The 14392-nt window shown below is 37.0% G+C and overlaps 1 protein-coding gene across 3 annotated transcripts in view; it reads right to left on the bottom strand.

The window, feature by feature from the left end:
• Window positions 1-3672: 3672 nt before the first annotated feature.
• Window positions 3673-14392, bottom strand: part of bicra (BRD4 interacting chromatin remodeling complex associated protein) — a 56290-nt gene continuing 45570 nt past the window's right edge. For all 3 annotated transcript variants that reach the window (XM_061877921.1, XM_061877923.1, XM_061877922.1), the window contains 3 exons: window positions 9988-10082; window positions 9822-9927; window positions 3673-5891 (listed from right to left, as the gene is read on the bottom strand). In XM_061877921.1, coding sequence (XP_061733905.1) covers window positions 4459-5891; window positions 9822-9927; window positions 9988-10082 — 1634 coding nt within the window. In that variant the 3' untranslated portion in view covers window positions 3673-4458. The remainder of the gene's footprint in view (window positions 5892-9821; window positions 9928-9987; window positions 10083-14392) is intronic.

The following is a 14392-nucleotide window of genomic DNA, read 5'->3' as shown; positions in this document are numbered from 1 at the left end:
TTTTTAAGTCAGAATATAAACAGTGTTGACTTCTTTTTACACTTTAACTATAATTAACCAGTTAAAAATTGTGTTTTTAAGTCAGAATATAAGTAAGGTTAACTTCTTTACACCTTAACAGCAATTGACAAGTTAAAAATAGTGTATTTAAGTTAGAATTTAAACATTGCTAACTTATTTTTACACTTTAACAGCAATTGACAAGTTAAAAATAGTGTTTTAAGTTAGAATGTAAACATTGTTTTCTTCTTTTTACACTTGAACAGCATTTAACAAGTAAAACAAATTGACTTTAAGTCATAATATCAACATTGTTCAACTTCTTTTTACCTATTTACAGCAAATAAGTTAAAAATAGTTTTTAAGTCCGAATATAAACATTGTTGACTTTTTACACTTTAACAGCATTTTGACAAGTAAAACAACAGTTTTTAAGTCAGAATATCAAAATTGTTTGACTTCTTTTTACACTTTAACATCAATTAAGTTAAAAATAGAGTTTTTAAGTCAGAATATCAACATTGTTTGACTTATTTTTACATTTTAATAGCAACTGACAAGTTAAAAATAGTGTTTTAAGTTAGAATGTAAACATTGTTTTCTTTTTACACTTAAACAGCATTTGACAAGTAAAACATTTAAGTCAACATTGTTCGACTTCTTTTTACCTATTTACAGCAAATGAGTTTAAAATACTTTTTAAGTCTGAATATAAACATTGTTGACTTCTTTTTACACTTTAACAGCAATTAAATAAAAAATTGTGTTTTAAATTCAGAATATATATATATATATATATATATATATATTGTTGACTTCATTTTACACTTTAACAGCATTTGACAAGTTAAAAAGTGTATTTATGTTAGAATATAAACATTGTTAACTTTTTTTAGACTTTAACAACAATTAACAAGTTAAGAATAATGTTTTTAAGTTAGAATGTAAACACGGTTGACTTCTTTTTACACTTAAACAGCATATAACAAGTAAACAAACTGTTTTTAAGTCAGATTATCAACATTGTTTGAATTATTTTTACACTTTAACAGCAATTAAGTTAAAAATAGAGTTTTTAAGTCAGAATATAAACATTGTTGACTTCTTTTTACACTTTAACAGCAATTAAGTTAAAATAGTGTTTTATAATCATAATTTGAACATTGTTGACTTTGTTCAACACTTTGACGGCAATTAAAAAGTTAAAAATAGTTTTTTTAAAGTTAATTATAAACATTGTTGATTTCTTTTTACACTTTAACAGCATTTAACAGGTAAAAAAAACAGTTTTTATTCAGAATATAAAAATTGATGACTTTCTTTTACACTTTAACAGCAATTTGGTTAAAAATTTAGTTTTTAAGTCAGAATAAAAACATTATTGACTTATTTTTACACTTTAACAGCACTTGAAAAATTAAAGTGTTTTTAAAATAGAATGTCAATATTGTTTGACTTCTTTTCACACTTTAACAGTCATTAAATTAGAAAGTGTTTCAAGTCAGAATATAAATATTGTTGCCTTCTTTTTACACTTAAACGGCATTTAACAAGTAAAAAAAAGTTTTAAAGTCAGAATGTCAACATTGTTGACTTATTTTTACACTTTAATAGCAATTAAGTTAAAAATTGTTTTTAAGTCAGAATATAAACATTGTTGACTTCTTTTTACACTTCAACAGTAATTAAGTTAAAAATATTTTTTTAAGTCAGAATATAAACTTTGACTTCTTTTTACATCTTATTGGCAATTAACAAGTTTAAAAAAAGGGTTTCAAAATCAGAGTATAAACATTGTTGACTTCGTTTTACACTTTAACTGCTTTTAACAAGTAGAAAATTGTGTTTTAAAGTCAGAATATAGACATTGTTTACTTCTTTTTATACTTTAACAGCAATTAACATGTTTAAAAACGTTTTTAAGTCATAATATCATCATTGACTTATTTTTACACTTTTAACATTTTAGGTAAAAAGTGTTTTAAAATCAGAATATAAACATTGTTGACTTCTTTTTACACTTTAACAGCAATTAACAAGTTAAAAATTGTGTGTTTAGGTCAGAATATAAACATTGTTGACTTCTTTTTACACGCTAATGACAATTAAGACATTAAAAATAGTGTTTTCAAGTCAGAATATAAACATTGTTGACTTCTTTTTACACTTTAACAGCAATTAACAAGTTAAAATGATTTTAAATCAGAATATAAACATTGTTGACTTATTTTTACACTTTAACAGCACTTGACAAATTAAAGTGTTTTTAAAATAGAATGTCAATATTGACTTCTTTTCACACTTTAACAGTCATTAAATTAGAAAGAGTTTTAAGTCAGAATATAAACATTGTTGACTTCTTTCTACACTTTAACTGTATTTAACATGTAGAACATTGTGTTTTAAAGTCAGAATATAAACATTGTTGACCTTTTTTTACACTTTAACAGCAATTAACAATTTAACAAGTGTTTTTAAGTCATAATATAAACATTGACTTCTTTTTACACTTTAACAGCAATTAACAAGTTAAAAATAGTGTTTTTAATTCAGAAAATATACATTTAGCAAATATACATGTAGCGGGGCGGCATAGCTCTGTTGGTAGAGTGACCGTGACAGCAACTTGAGGGTTCCAGGTTCGATTCCCGCTTCCGTCAACCTAGTCACTGCCGTTGTGTCCTTGGGCAAGAAACTTCACCCGCCAGCTCCCAGTGCCACCCACCCTGGTTTAAATGTAATTTAGATATTGGGTTTCACAATGTAAAGCGCTTTGAGTCAATAGAGAAAAGCGCTATATAAACACAATTTACTTCACATTGTTGATTTCTTTTTACACTTTAAGAGCGATTAGGTAAGAGGTAAAAATAGTGTTTTTAAGTCGGAATATAAACAATGGTTAATATCTTTTTGCCCCTGGGTGATGACTTAAAAGCCAGGATGTTCCCTTATAGCAAAGTGTTGACTTCTTTTTCCACTTGTGTGTTTGGGGACGTTTTGAGTCTGAATTCCGAAAGCCTTCTTTGGACACAAAATTTTGTGAACAGATTTTTTTTCTTTCTTACATCAAATTATGCTGACAACGGTATTGAATAAAATTGTATATAATACTAATTTTATCGATTTTTTTTTAATGTGATAAAATGCAATTACGAAGGTCCTGCAGTCCTGGGTTCAAATCCAGGCTCGGGATCTTTCTGTGTGGAGTTTGCATGTTCTCCCCGTGAATGCGTGGGTTCCCTCCGGGTACTCCGGCTTCCTCCCACTTCCAAAGACATGCACCTGGGGATAGGTTGATTGGCAACACTAAATTGGCCCTAGTGTGTGAATGTGAGTGTGAATGTTGTCTGTCCATCTGTGTTGGCCCTGCGATGAGGTGGCAACTTGTCCAGGGTGTAACCCGCCTTCCGCCCGATTGTAGCTGAGATAGGCGCCAGCACCCCCCGCGACCCCGAAAGGGAATAAGCGGTAGAAAATGGACGGATGGAAAATGCAATTATATTAATTAAAATCCTGTTTTTATAGATAAAAAATGTGTTTTAAAATGCATTTTGTTTTCATGTGTGCAAAAAATTCTAGTCAGTTCAGACTGAAGCATTGGATCTCAGAAGCAGCCAATAGGGCTGAAGTCTGCAGTCATGTGACCAAGTGAAAAACGAGAACTAGGCCGGCTTTGATTCATAAAAGAAGCAGGGTTTAATTTACAGTTTTACTAAATGTACATTTGTTGTTTGTTTTTTAAAAAGTATCCTTATACACAATAAATACAATACAAAATTAATCTGTAATACTATACTTCAAATTCTTTTTTTGTACATTATTATTGTTCCTTTTCTCTCGTTTGGATGCTCATGCTGCGTGGGACTTGTCCGGCAGGCTTAAATAAAGGAGGGGAGGAGTCATGGAGGGAAGGGGCCATGTAGGGGAGGAGTCATGTGGGGGAGGGGAGGAGCCATGCAGGGGAAAAAAGAAGTCATGTAGGAGAGTGGAGTCATGTATGGGAGGGGGCATGTAGGGGAGGAGTCATGTGGGGGAGGGGAGGAGCCATGCAGGGGAAAAGTGAAGTCATGTAGAGGAGAGTAGTGGAGTCATGTAGGGGAGGGGTCATGTGTGGGGAGGGGGAGTCATGTTAGAGAGGGGAGGGGTCATGTAGTGATGAGCCTGGCCTGCCCCCTGCTGGCCCAAAGCGATCACTGCGGCGTGAACAGCAACTTTGTCACATTGGGCTTGATTTTATTAACACAAGTAGTTGAAAGGAGGCGGGGCCAATGTGGGGGCTATAAGGAATGTGTTCAAAAGTCAGGGGACACGGGTTGGACAAAAAGACGCCAGCCGGCCGGACAAGACAAGCAGCCATCTTGGCAGAGTCACAGTGCCCGCCCGCACCGGGCATGTCTCCCGGGCGCCCCCCTCTCCCCACTCGCCCGTCAGTCCAGTCCGGGGTCGGGCGGGGGGCCGTTATCTGCTCTGAGTCTGTGGCACCAGGCTGCCGTTGTGGCCGCGACCACTGACCTGAGGGTGCTGGGCCAGCGAGGACGAGGAGGAGGCGGCGGGCGAGGACACGGGTCTGTTGTGGTGCGTCCGGCCGCCCTTGTGGCGGTGGCCGCGCGGCGCGGGCTCCTGCTGTAGGTTGAGGATGCTGTCGATGGCGCATTGCAGGTGCTGGTTCAGAGAGTCGTCGGGGGGGCTGCCGCTGGAGAAGCTGGCGTTGTCCATGTCGGGCGAGTCCGACTTGCAGCGCTTGGCAGGGAGCAGCGAGTCGCGCGGGACCTCCGGGGACGGGGGCCCCGGCGCGTGCTGGTCCACGCGGAAGGTGCCGGCTTGCCTGGGTTTGTGTTTGCCGCTCGTTCGCTTGTATTTGGCGAAGTCGCCGTCCTGCTCGGGGCGCTCCTCCCCCTCCCGGTCCAGGTGGTGCGGGAGGTGCCCCTTCAGACCGTGGTTGAAGACTTGGTCCAGGCCTCTCTTCTCCACCTTTACGCTCGCTATGACTGTTCGCTCGTGCGCGGCGGAGGGTGGCGACGGTGCAGGGTAGGACACCGTGTCGTCGCCACCGCCCGGGACGCCCGGCCTGACTCGGGGACTCACGTTCTCCCGGTAGGTCTTTCTGAGGGGGAGGCGGCAGGTGGTCTGGGAGGGTCGGGCGGTGGAGGCCGGGTTGTGGTCTAAGGTGCCGTTCATTTGCACGGAAGGCGTGGCGGGCGGGGCTCTCGGGGGCAGGGTGGACTGGGTGGACGGCGCGGCGGAGGACAACGGCGACTGGGTTCTGATGATGGCGGCGGGCGGCGTCGACGGAGGGAGAGATTTGGGGGTCTCGGGCTGAGAGGTGTGCACGGGGTCTAAGGCGGTGTTGTGGACCACCTTACTGAAGCCGGTCTGGTCTTGCTTGATCTTCAGCTTCAAGCCGATCCTCCTGCGCGCCTCGTAGGTCTTGATGGGCGGCTTGCTAGTCCTCTGCGGCAGCGCGTCCTCGTCCTCCTCCGCCATTTGAGACTTGGAGGAAAACAAGGAGGAGCGAGTGTAGGAGCTCTGACTGACCGCCTCAGACCCCACTGGCGCTGGCGGGCAGCTGCTAGACCACGACACCGAAGCCCCGGCCCCTCCCTGTTTTATTACCAGTTTTGTCGGGGGAAAGGAGGCCGTAGGAGGCGGGGTGGCGACAGGCGCGGGGGTCGGTGCTGGAGTGGGGTTGGCCGGTGCAGCTTTCGGGGCCACGTGCGAAGTAAGGGCAGGGGCAGGGGCAGGAGGTGGAGGTTCCGCGGGTGGAGCCGGGGCCGGGGCGGAAGCGGCTGGAGGCGGGGCTGTGCTGGTGGCGGGCTCGGGCGGCGGCGGTGACGACTTCTGTTGAGAATTCGCTAAACTCTCCAGCAGGCGAGCGTTTGCCAAAAACTCTTCTGCAAACAGAAAACATGCTTTAGTCCTGAGTCCCAAGTCAAAGCAAATAGATTTAATCAAAGACACCAAATAGGTGTGTTATTGTTTGTGCTACGGCGCCATCTTTGGGACAAGTTCGCTCACTGCTGGTGCTGCTGGGTGAATAGGAATTCCTGCTGTTTAAAGCTTTGAACCGGAAGTACAAGTGCCGTACTGCATTCTCGCTGTCCATAGCTTTTCTACTCGTATGGATCCTTCATTCGTCACTCCAAGCAACGTGTGCAAGTTTTACAATATAACTAAAACAATTCTTACTTACTAAAGCGTCCCATGTGTGATGTCTGTAAGAGTGTTCACATGCATATCATATTGTAATCAAACTGGAGTCGTTAGCATTAGCTAATAGTGTCTGTGTTAGAATGATTAACTTACAATATTATTTTTGTATTGTTTCACTTTCTCAAATTCCTCAGCAAATTCACCAAAACGTCACCCCTGGAGTTATTGAGTCTGTTTAGCTGATTGGAGAGTTAGCTTGCGCAGCTAGTTGGTCCATAACCATGAGTTCTGTTTTGTTTGATCACCCATTTTACTGCCCTGTTACAGACACCGTTTGGAAACAATTAAGGGATGTAAATAAATATTTTAGTGTAAATAAGTCATTTCACAACATACATATCTGCCACTTAGTCTGGTGAGACTAAAATGTAATTTTTCAAAATTGTTTTATTAAGTGGGTGCCGTTTTTATATTGGTGCCCTCTACAGTGCGAAAAAATCCAGTGCTTATTTACACCTCTTGTGTGTGGCGAACAAGATGTTTTTTAGTGTAATAGTTTATCTTCTAAAATAACTGAGTGGTATTAATAATAATAATAATGATAATTATTATTATTATTATTATTAATACCACTCAGTTATTTTAGAAGATAAACGTTGGTCGGGTCCGCTTTGGCTGCTGCCCCCGCGACTCAAGCCCTGGTCTTAGTTAGACCTACATAGAGGTTTTTGTTTCATGTCTCTACGACATTCCTAACAGGAGTTACAAGCAGTTCTGTCTGTTTTTTTTCCCTAGGGGGCGCTAGAGCGCAATTTAGATTTTTGGGGTTTGGTTTTTTATTAGATGGCAATTTTCGCCAGTCCTGATGTGTGTAAAATTTGGTGAGTTTTGAAGCATGTTAAGGGGGTCAAATTACAGATCGGCGTTTCTGGATGTTGTTGATAAATGGCTTTCGCTTTGCATAGTAGAGCTTTAACTTGCACTTTGAAGCATTTTAAAGGGGTCAAATTATAGCTCAAAGAGGCAAAAATAATAATAATAATGATGATAATAATAATAATAATAATAATAATAATAATAGTGATGGTGTGCTTGCACTCCAACCCTGTTAATAACTACTTAGTCTAAATGAGGAGTGTCTAAACTTTTGTCTTTTTTTTGTTCTATGCCTTTTTCATGTCAAAAACACAAACTATGCAATATTTTCCCTGACAAATATGTCATGATGGAATATTTGATGTGAAGTAATTGGAGCCTCCGATAGGTCAATCATTTATAACAATAGTGATTTTAATTATTATTATTTCTTGAGCAGTGACGGTTGATTTAAGTCTGATTAAAATTCTCAAGATCTAAAATGTCATTAAAGTTTGTCATGTATTAATTTTATTTTCAACGCTTAAATCTCAAGATTAACTTCAGATCTCTCCATCCATATAAAGTTGTCATTATTTTTTTATTCTCTTCTAGTTGAAAAAACTAAACATTCTTTTAATGTTTTTTTATCACTTTATTATTGTTTTTGTAGGACAGTTTAAAAAAAAAAAAAATCTACAATTACGTCTTGGGGATCCAGAAGGACCCACTCATAAAAGTGTTGACCTCAGATCTACCTGTCAATTATAAGTGTTGTTGGTTTTTTAGTTTTTTTTTTTTTTTATACCCTATGGCCTTTTAGTCAGGAAATATACTAAAAAATTAAAAATATTTTCCTGTAAAAACCTTTGAAAGTGTAATATTACAAATGATGTCATTTGAGCTTTAAATATGTCAATAATTCATAACATTGATTTTAATTAGTATTATTTTTGGAGCAATGACAGTTTTTAGAAAAAACGTCAGACTAAATTTCTCAGGGATCTAAAAGGGCACCCACTCATAAAAGTGTTACATCATTTAAAAAAAAAAAAAAATTCTACTTTCTATTTCTAGATCAACTTCAGATGTCTGGATACAAAATGTTTTTCTTTAGGTAATGCTCTTTTTGAAATGTTTTTTTTTTATAGCAAAAACACTGGATTTAGTATTTTTTTTTGAGCAATTACATTTAAAAATATATAAAAAATGGAGACTAAAAAGTCTCAGAGATCCAAAAGGAGCGACTCATAAAGTTTTAGAAATAAAAATAAATCAAATTAAGAAGTTATTTACTTTCAGATTTCAGATCTACATGTCAATTATGACTTTTTATTATTTTAGTGTTTTTTTTGGTCCTTTTTATTCATATTTTCCCCCCAAAAAATGTGAAAGTGTAATATTAGAAGTGAAGTAATTGGAGCCTTAAATATGTCAATAATTCATAACATTGATTTTAATTATTTTTTAAAACAATGACAGGTTTTAAGAAAAAAAAAAAAATCAGACTAAAATTCTGAGGGTCCAAAAGGGCCCCCACTCATATATTACGTGATATTTGATGTGAAGTAATTGGAGCCTTAAATATATCAATAATTTATAACATTGATTTTAATTATCATTTTTGGAGCAATGACAGTTTTAAGAAAAAAAAGTCAGACTAAATTTCTCAGGGATCCAAAAAGTGTTACGTCATATTTAATGTATTTTTCTTACTTTCAATTGCTAGATCAGCTTTAGATGTGCGGATACGAAATGTTTTTTTTAATGTTATGCTCTTTTGGTATAAAGTATTTTTTATAGCAAAAACACTTTTTTGTATTATTGTTTTTGGAGCAACAACATTTATTTCAAATAAAAAGAGACTAAAAAGTATCAGGGATCAAAAAGGAGTGACTCATAAAAGTTTCAAAATAAATCATATAAAGAAGTGTTTTACTTTCACATTTCAGATCTCCCTGTCGATTATGTATTTTTTTTTTGTCTAAGTGGGTTTTTTTGGTTAATTTTTATGCCATTTTTGTCAATATTTTCCCCTCAAACTGTTTAAAAGTGGAATATTAAATGTGAAGTAATTGATCAATAATTCATAACATTGATTTTAACTATTATTTTGGAACAATGACCGTTTTTAGCTTCACGGTGGAAGAGGGGTTAGTGCGTCTGCCTCACAATACGAAGTTCCTGCAGTCCTGGGTTCAAATCCAGGCTCGGGATCTTTCTGTGTGGAGTTTGCATGTTCTCCCCGTGAATGCGTGGGGATAGGTTGATTGGCAACACTAAATTGTGAATGTGAGTGTGAATGTTGTCTGTCTATCTGTGTTGGCCCTGCGATGAGGTGGCGACTTGTCCAGGGTGTACCCTGCCTTTCGCCCGATTGTAGCTGAGATAGGCACCAGCGCCCCCCGTGACCCCGAAAGGGAATAAGCGGTAGAAAATGGATGGATGGATGGACCGTTTTTAGAAAAAAATACCGTGTAGAATTCCCAGGGTCTAAAAGGGCCCCCCCCGCTCATAAAATGTTACGTCATATTTAAATGTATTTTTCTTACTTTCAATCTCTAGATCAACTTTAGATGTGTGGATATAAATGTTTTTTATTTTATGCTCTTTTTGTAAAAAGTATTTTCGTAGCAAAAACACCAATTATTATTATTTTTTGGAGCAGTGACATTTATTTAAAAAGGGATCCAAAATGAGTAACTCATAAAAGTGTTAAAAATAAATCATATAAAGAAGTTTTTTACTTTCACATTCTAGATCTACCCGTCAATTATGACTTTTTATTATTTTTAGTCAGATTTTGTAGGTCCTACCTGGTCTTTCTTTGGCCAAAATCCTGTCCTGGCTTATAGCGAGCTTCTCCTCCTGGATGAACATGCGGTCGATCATCACCATCTCTGCCGAGGGCCCCAGTCTTTGCTGCAGGGCCCAAACACACGGGGTCAGCGAAGGAGGTGGGGTTGAGGTCTGGGGACTCACCTTGGACTCGGTGAAGAGCAGGTGTCGGTATTTGTCCAGCATGGCTTGTGTCCTCTTCAGCAGCTGGCAGGAGACCGTCTCAAACTCCTCATCCACTGTGCACAGGACAGTTGTCAACGTTCTAACATCAGCATGCCAGCTTTGTTGCAGATACACACCTCAGCGTCAAATATTTTCTGACTTGACCAACAATACCTGTTAGTGTGCTAACTGCTTTAAGCTAATTTAGCAGGTGTACACCTCAGCGTCAAATATTTCATGACATGACAAATGATGCCTGTTCCAACGCTAACGTTAGTACGCTTGCTTTTTTAAGTTAATTTTGCAAGTTCACACATCAGTCATATTTTGGTACTTGACTCATGTTACAGTTAGCATTTGCGCATGCTAATGTTTGCATACTAGATTTTTTTTCAGCTAATTTAGCAGGTGTACACCTCAGTGTCAAATATTTTGTGGCTTGACAAATATCTGTTATAATGCTAACATTAGCATGGTAGCTTTTTTAAGCTAATTTTGCAAGTTCACACCTGGTATTTGATGCATGTTAACATTAGCGGGTTAGCATTCTAAACCATTTTTTCCAGTTACATAACTAAAAGTAATATATTTTTGTACTTTAACACGTTACAGTTGGCATATTAGCATTTTCTCGCTAATTTAACAGGTAGACAGCTCAGCGTTAAATATTTTGTGACTCGACAAATGATACCTGTTCGAATGCTAAGTTAGTATGCTAGATGTTTTAAAGCAAATTTTGTAAGTTTACCCCTCAGTCATATTTTGGTACTTGGTGCATGTTAACATTCGCAGGTTAGCATTCTAAACCATTTTTTCCGGTTACACAACTCAGACTAACATATTATGGTACTCAAACGCGTGTTACAGTTGGCATTTTTTCGTTAATTTAACAAGTATATATTGTTCATATAATTTTGTACGTTCACACCTCAGTTATATTTTGGTACTTGACTCATGTTAGTTACCATTTTCGAGTGCTAAAGTTAGCATATGAGTTTTTTTTCAGCTAATTTAGCAGGTGTACACCTAGGTGTCAAATATTTTCTGGCTTGACAAATAATACCTGTTAGAATGCTAACATTAGCATGGTAGCTTTTAAAAGCTAATTTTGCAAGTTCACACCTCAGTCATATTTTGTTACTTGGTGCATGTTAACATTAGCAAGTTAGCATTCTAAACCATTTTATTCCCGGTTACACAACTCAGAGTAATATATTTTTATACTTTAACGCATATGTTACAGTTGGCATATTAGCATTTTCTCGCTAATTTAACAGGTACACAGCTCAGTGTCAAATATTTTGTGACTCGACAAATGATACCTGTTCTAATGCTAAGTTAGTATGCTAGATGTTTTGTAGCAAATTTTGTAAGTTTCCCCCTCAGTCATATTTTGGTACATGGTGCATGTTAACGTTAGCAGGTTAGCGTTCTAAACCATTTTTTCCGGTTACACAACTCAGAGTAATATATTTTTGTACTTTAACACGTTACAGTCGGCATATTAGCATTTTCTCACTAATTTAACAGGTATACAGCTCAGCGTCAAATATTTTGGGACTTGACAAATGATACCTGTTCAAAAGCTAAGTTGGTATGCTAGATGTTTTGAAGCAAATTTTGTAAGTTTACTCCTAAGTCATATTTTGGTACTTGGTGCATGTTAAAGTTAGCAGGTTAGCATTCTAAACCACTTTTTCCGGTTACACAACTCAGAGTAACATAATTTGGTACTTAAACGCATGTTACAGTTGGCATTTTCTCGCTAATTTAACAAGTATATATTGTTTGTATAATTTTGTACATTCACACTTCAGTTATATTTTGGTACTTGACTCATGTTACAGTTAGCATTTTCGCATGCTAATGTTAGTATACTAGATTTTTTTAAGCTAATTTAGCAGGTGTGCACCTCAGTGTCAAATATTTTGTGGCTTGACAAATAATACCTGTTAGAATGCTAACATTAGCATGGTATCATTTTTAAGGAAATTTTGCAAGGTCACACCTGGTATTTGATGCATGTTAACATTAGCGGATTAGCCTTCTAAACCATTTTTTCCAGTTACATAACTAAAAGTAATGTATTTTTGTACTTTAACACATTACAGTTGGCATATTAGCATTTTCTCGCTAATTTAACAGGTAGACAGCTCAGCGTCAAATATTTTGTGACTCGACAAATGGTACCTGTTCGAAAGCTAAGTTAGTATGCTAGATGTTTTAAAGCAAATTTTGTAAGTTTACCCCTCAGTCATATTTTGGTACTTGGTGCATGTTAAAGTTAGCAGGTTAGCATTCTAAACCATTTTTTCCGGTTACACAACTCAGAGTAACATATTTTGGTACTCAAACGCATGTTACAGTTGGCATTTTCTTGCTAATTTAACAAGTATATATTGTTTACATAATTTTGTACGTTCACACTTCAGTTATATTTTGGTACTTGACTCATGTAACAGTTACCATTTTCGCATGCTAATGTTAGCATACTAGATTTTTTTCAGCTAATTTAGAAGGTGTACACCTCAGCGTTAAATATTTTGTGGCTTGACAAATGATACCTGTTAGAATGCTAACAGTAGCATGGTAGCTTTTTTCAGTTAATTTTGTACGTTCACACCTCAGTCATATTTTGGTACTGGACTCATGTTACAGTTACCATTTATGCATGCAAACGTTAGCATACTAGATTTTTTTCAGATAATTTAGCAGGTGTACACCTCAGTGTCAAATATTTTGTGGCTTGACAAATGATACCTGTTAGAATGCTAACATTAGCATCGTAGCTTTTTTAAGCTAATTTTGCTAGTTCACACCTCAGTCATATTTTGGTACTTGATGCACGTTAATATTAGCGGGTTAGCATTCTAAACCATTTTTTTCCCATTTACACAACTCAGAGTAATATATTTTGGTACTTTTAACGCATGTCACAGAAGGCATTTTAGCATTTTCTCACTAATTTAACAGGTATACACCTCTGCGTCAAATATTTTTTGACTCAACAAATGATACCTGTTCAAATGCTAACGTTAGTATGCTAGATTTTTGAAGCTAATTTTGCAAGTTTGCACCTCAGTCATATTTTGGTACTCAACTCATGTTACAGTTGGCATTTTAGCATTTTCTCGCTAATTTAGCAGGTGTACACCTCAGTGTCAAATATTTTTTGACTCAACAAATGATACCTGTTCAAATGCTAACGTTAGTATGCTAGATTTTTTATACTCATTTTGCAAGTTCGCACCTCAGTCATGTTTTGGTACTTGACTCATGTTACAGTTAGCATTTTAGCATGCTAACATTAGCATACAAAATTTTTGTCCAGCTAATTTAGCAGGTGTACATCTAGGCATTAAATATTTTGTGACCTGACGAATGATCGCTGTTAGCATCCTAACCTTAGTATGCTAGCAAACATTAACATACTAGATTTACACCCTCAGTGTCATATATTTGGGTATTTCACTAATGCTAACTGTTTGTTTTTTAAAAACTATTTTTGGGGGTAAAGACTAACATGTAATCTGTAATGAAATAGGAGAAAAAAAAAAGTTATACATATAGTTCAAGACAAATCCTTGTGTTTTTATTTGTTATTGTATCAACATTTCATCTTTATTTCTATGCCTTTTTTCTCTATTTCCCATTTTTTTCAAACCGTGTCTTTGTGGTTGTTTTTTTATTTTATCCCTCTAATGTGCCAGGAACCATAAAAATAAGCGTTCCACACATGGCTCCCAGTCCACACTGTGAACACCACTGGTTTACTTATTTTTTCAGGAAGGCAAAGTGTTGCCAAACAACGGAAGATTAATTGTAAGCTGCGTCTTCTTAGTGCAAATGGTCGTGATCAAGGTTAGGTTGTATTCCGAAAAGTTGGAACATCTTAACAGCCATGTTAGACCCGGAAATGGTGAGAACGACACGAGAAGACGCTTGGTCCCACCCCACTTTTCTTCATCTAAACGGGACTATAACAAGATTCTATTAATTGGCATTCTAATGACAGCAGACTTTGTACAGCAAGTGATGTTTTACTATGCACTGAGTAATGATTAGTGGTGTTGTTGGGGATAAAAAATGATCGTTGTGATGCGTTTTTGAAAATAACGCGCCGTGTACGGTATGCTTAAAATTACCAAAATTCGTAATTATTAAATGTTATTATAGATGTGCCTTTTCCGACATTATATACATACTTACAGAATGTATTTCAAATCTTAATGGAGGTGATTCTCTAAGGGCTTTTATAGGCAGAATAGAGCGACTGCCATAGGCTCAATTGTAAGCCGACTTTTGATCACATTTATTTACTATTTAGAATGCATAAAAAAAGAATAAACAAATGGTAGGCAAAATTCCAAAAGAAAGCCCTTTA

The sequence above is a fragment of the Nerophis ophidion genome, linkage group LG18, assembly GCF_033978795.1.
Source record: "Nerophis ophidion isolate RoL-2023_Sa linkage group LG18, RoL_Noph_v1.0, whole genome shotgun sequence".
NCBI classification, from domain to species: domain Eukaryota; kingdom Metazoa; phylum Chordata; class Actinopteri; order Syngnathiformes; family Syngnathidae; genus Nerophis; species Nerophis ophidion.
The sequence above is the reverse complement of the archived record's forward strand: the minus strand, read 5'-3'. Positions and strand labels throughout refer to the sequence as shown.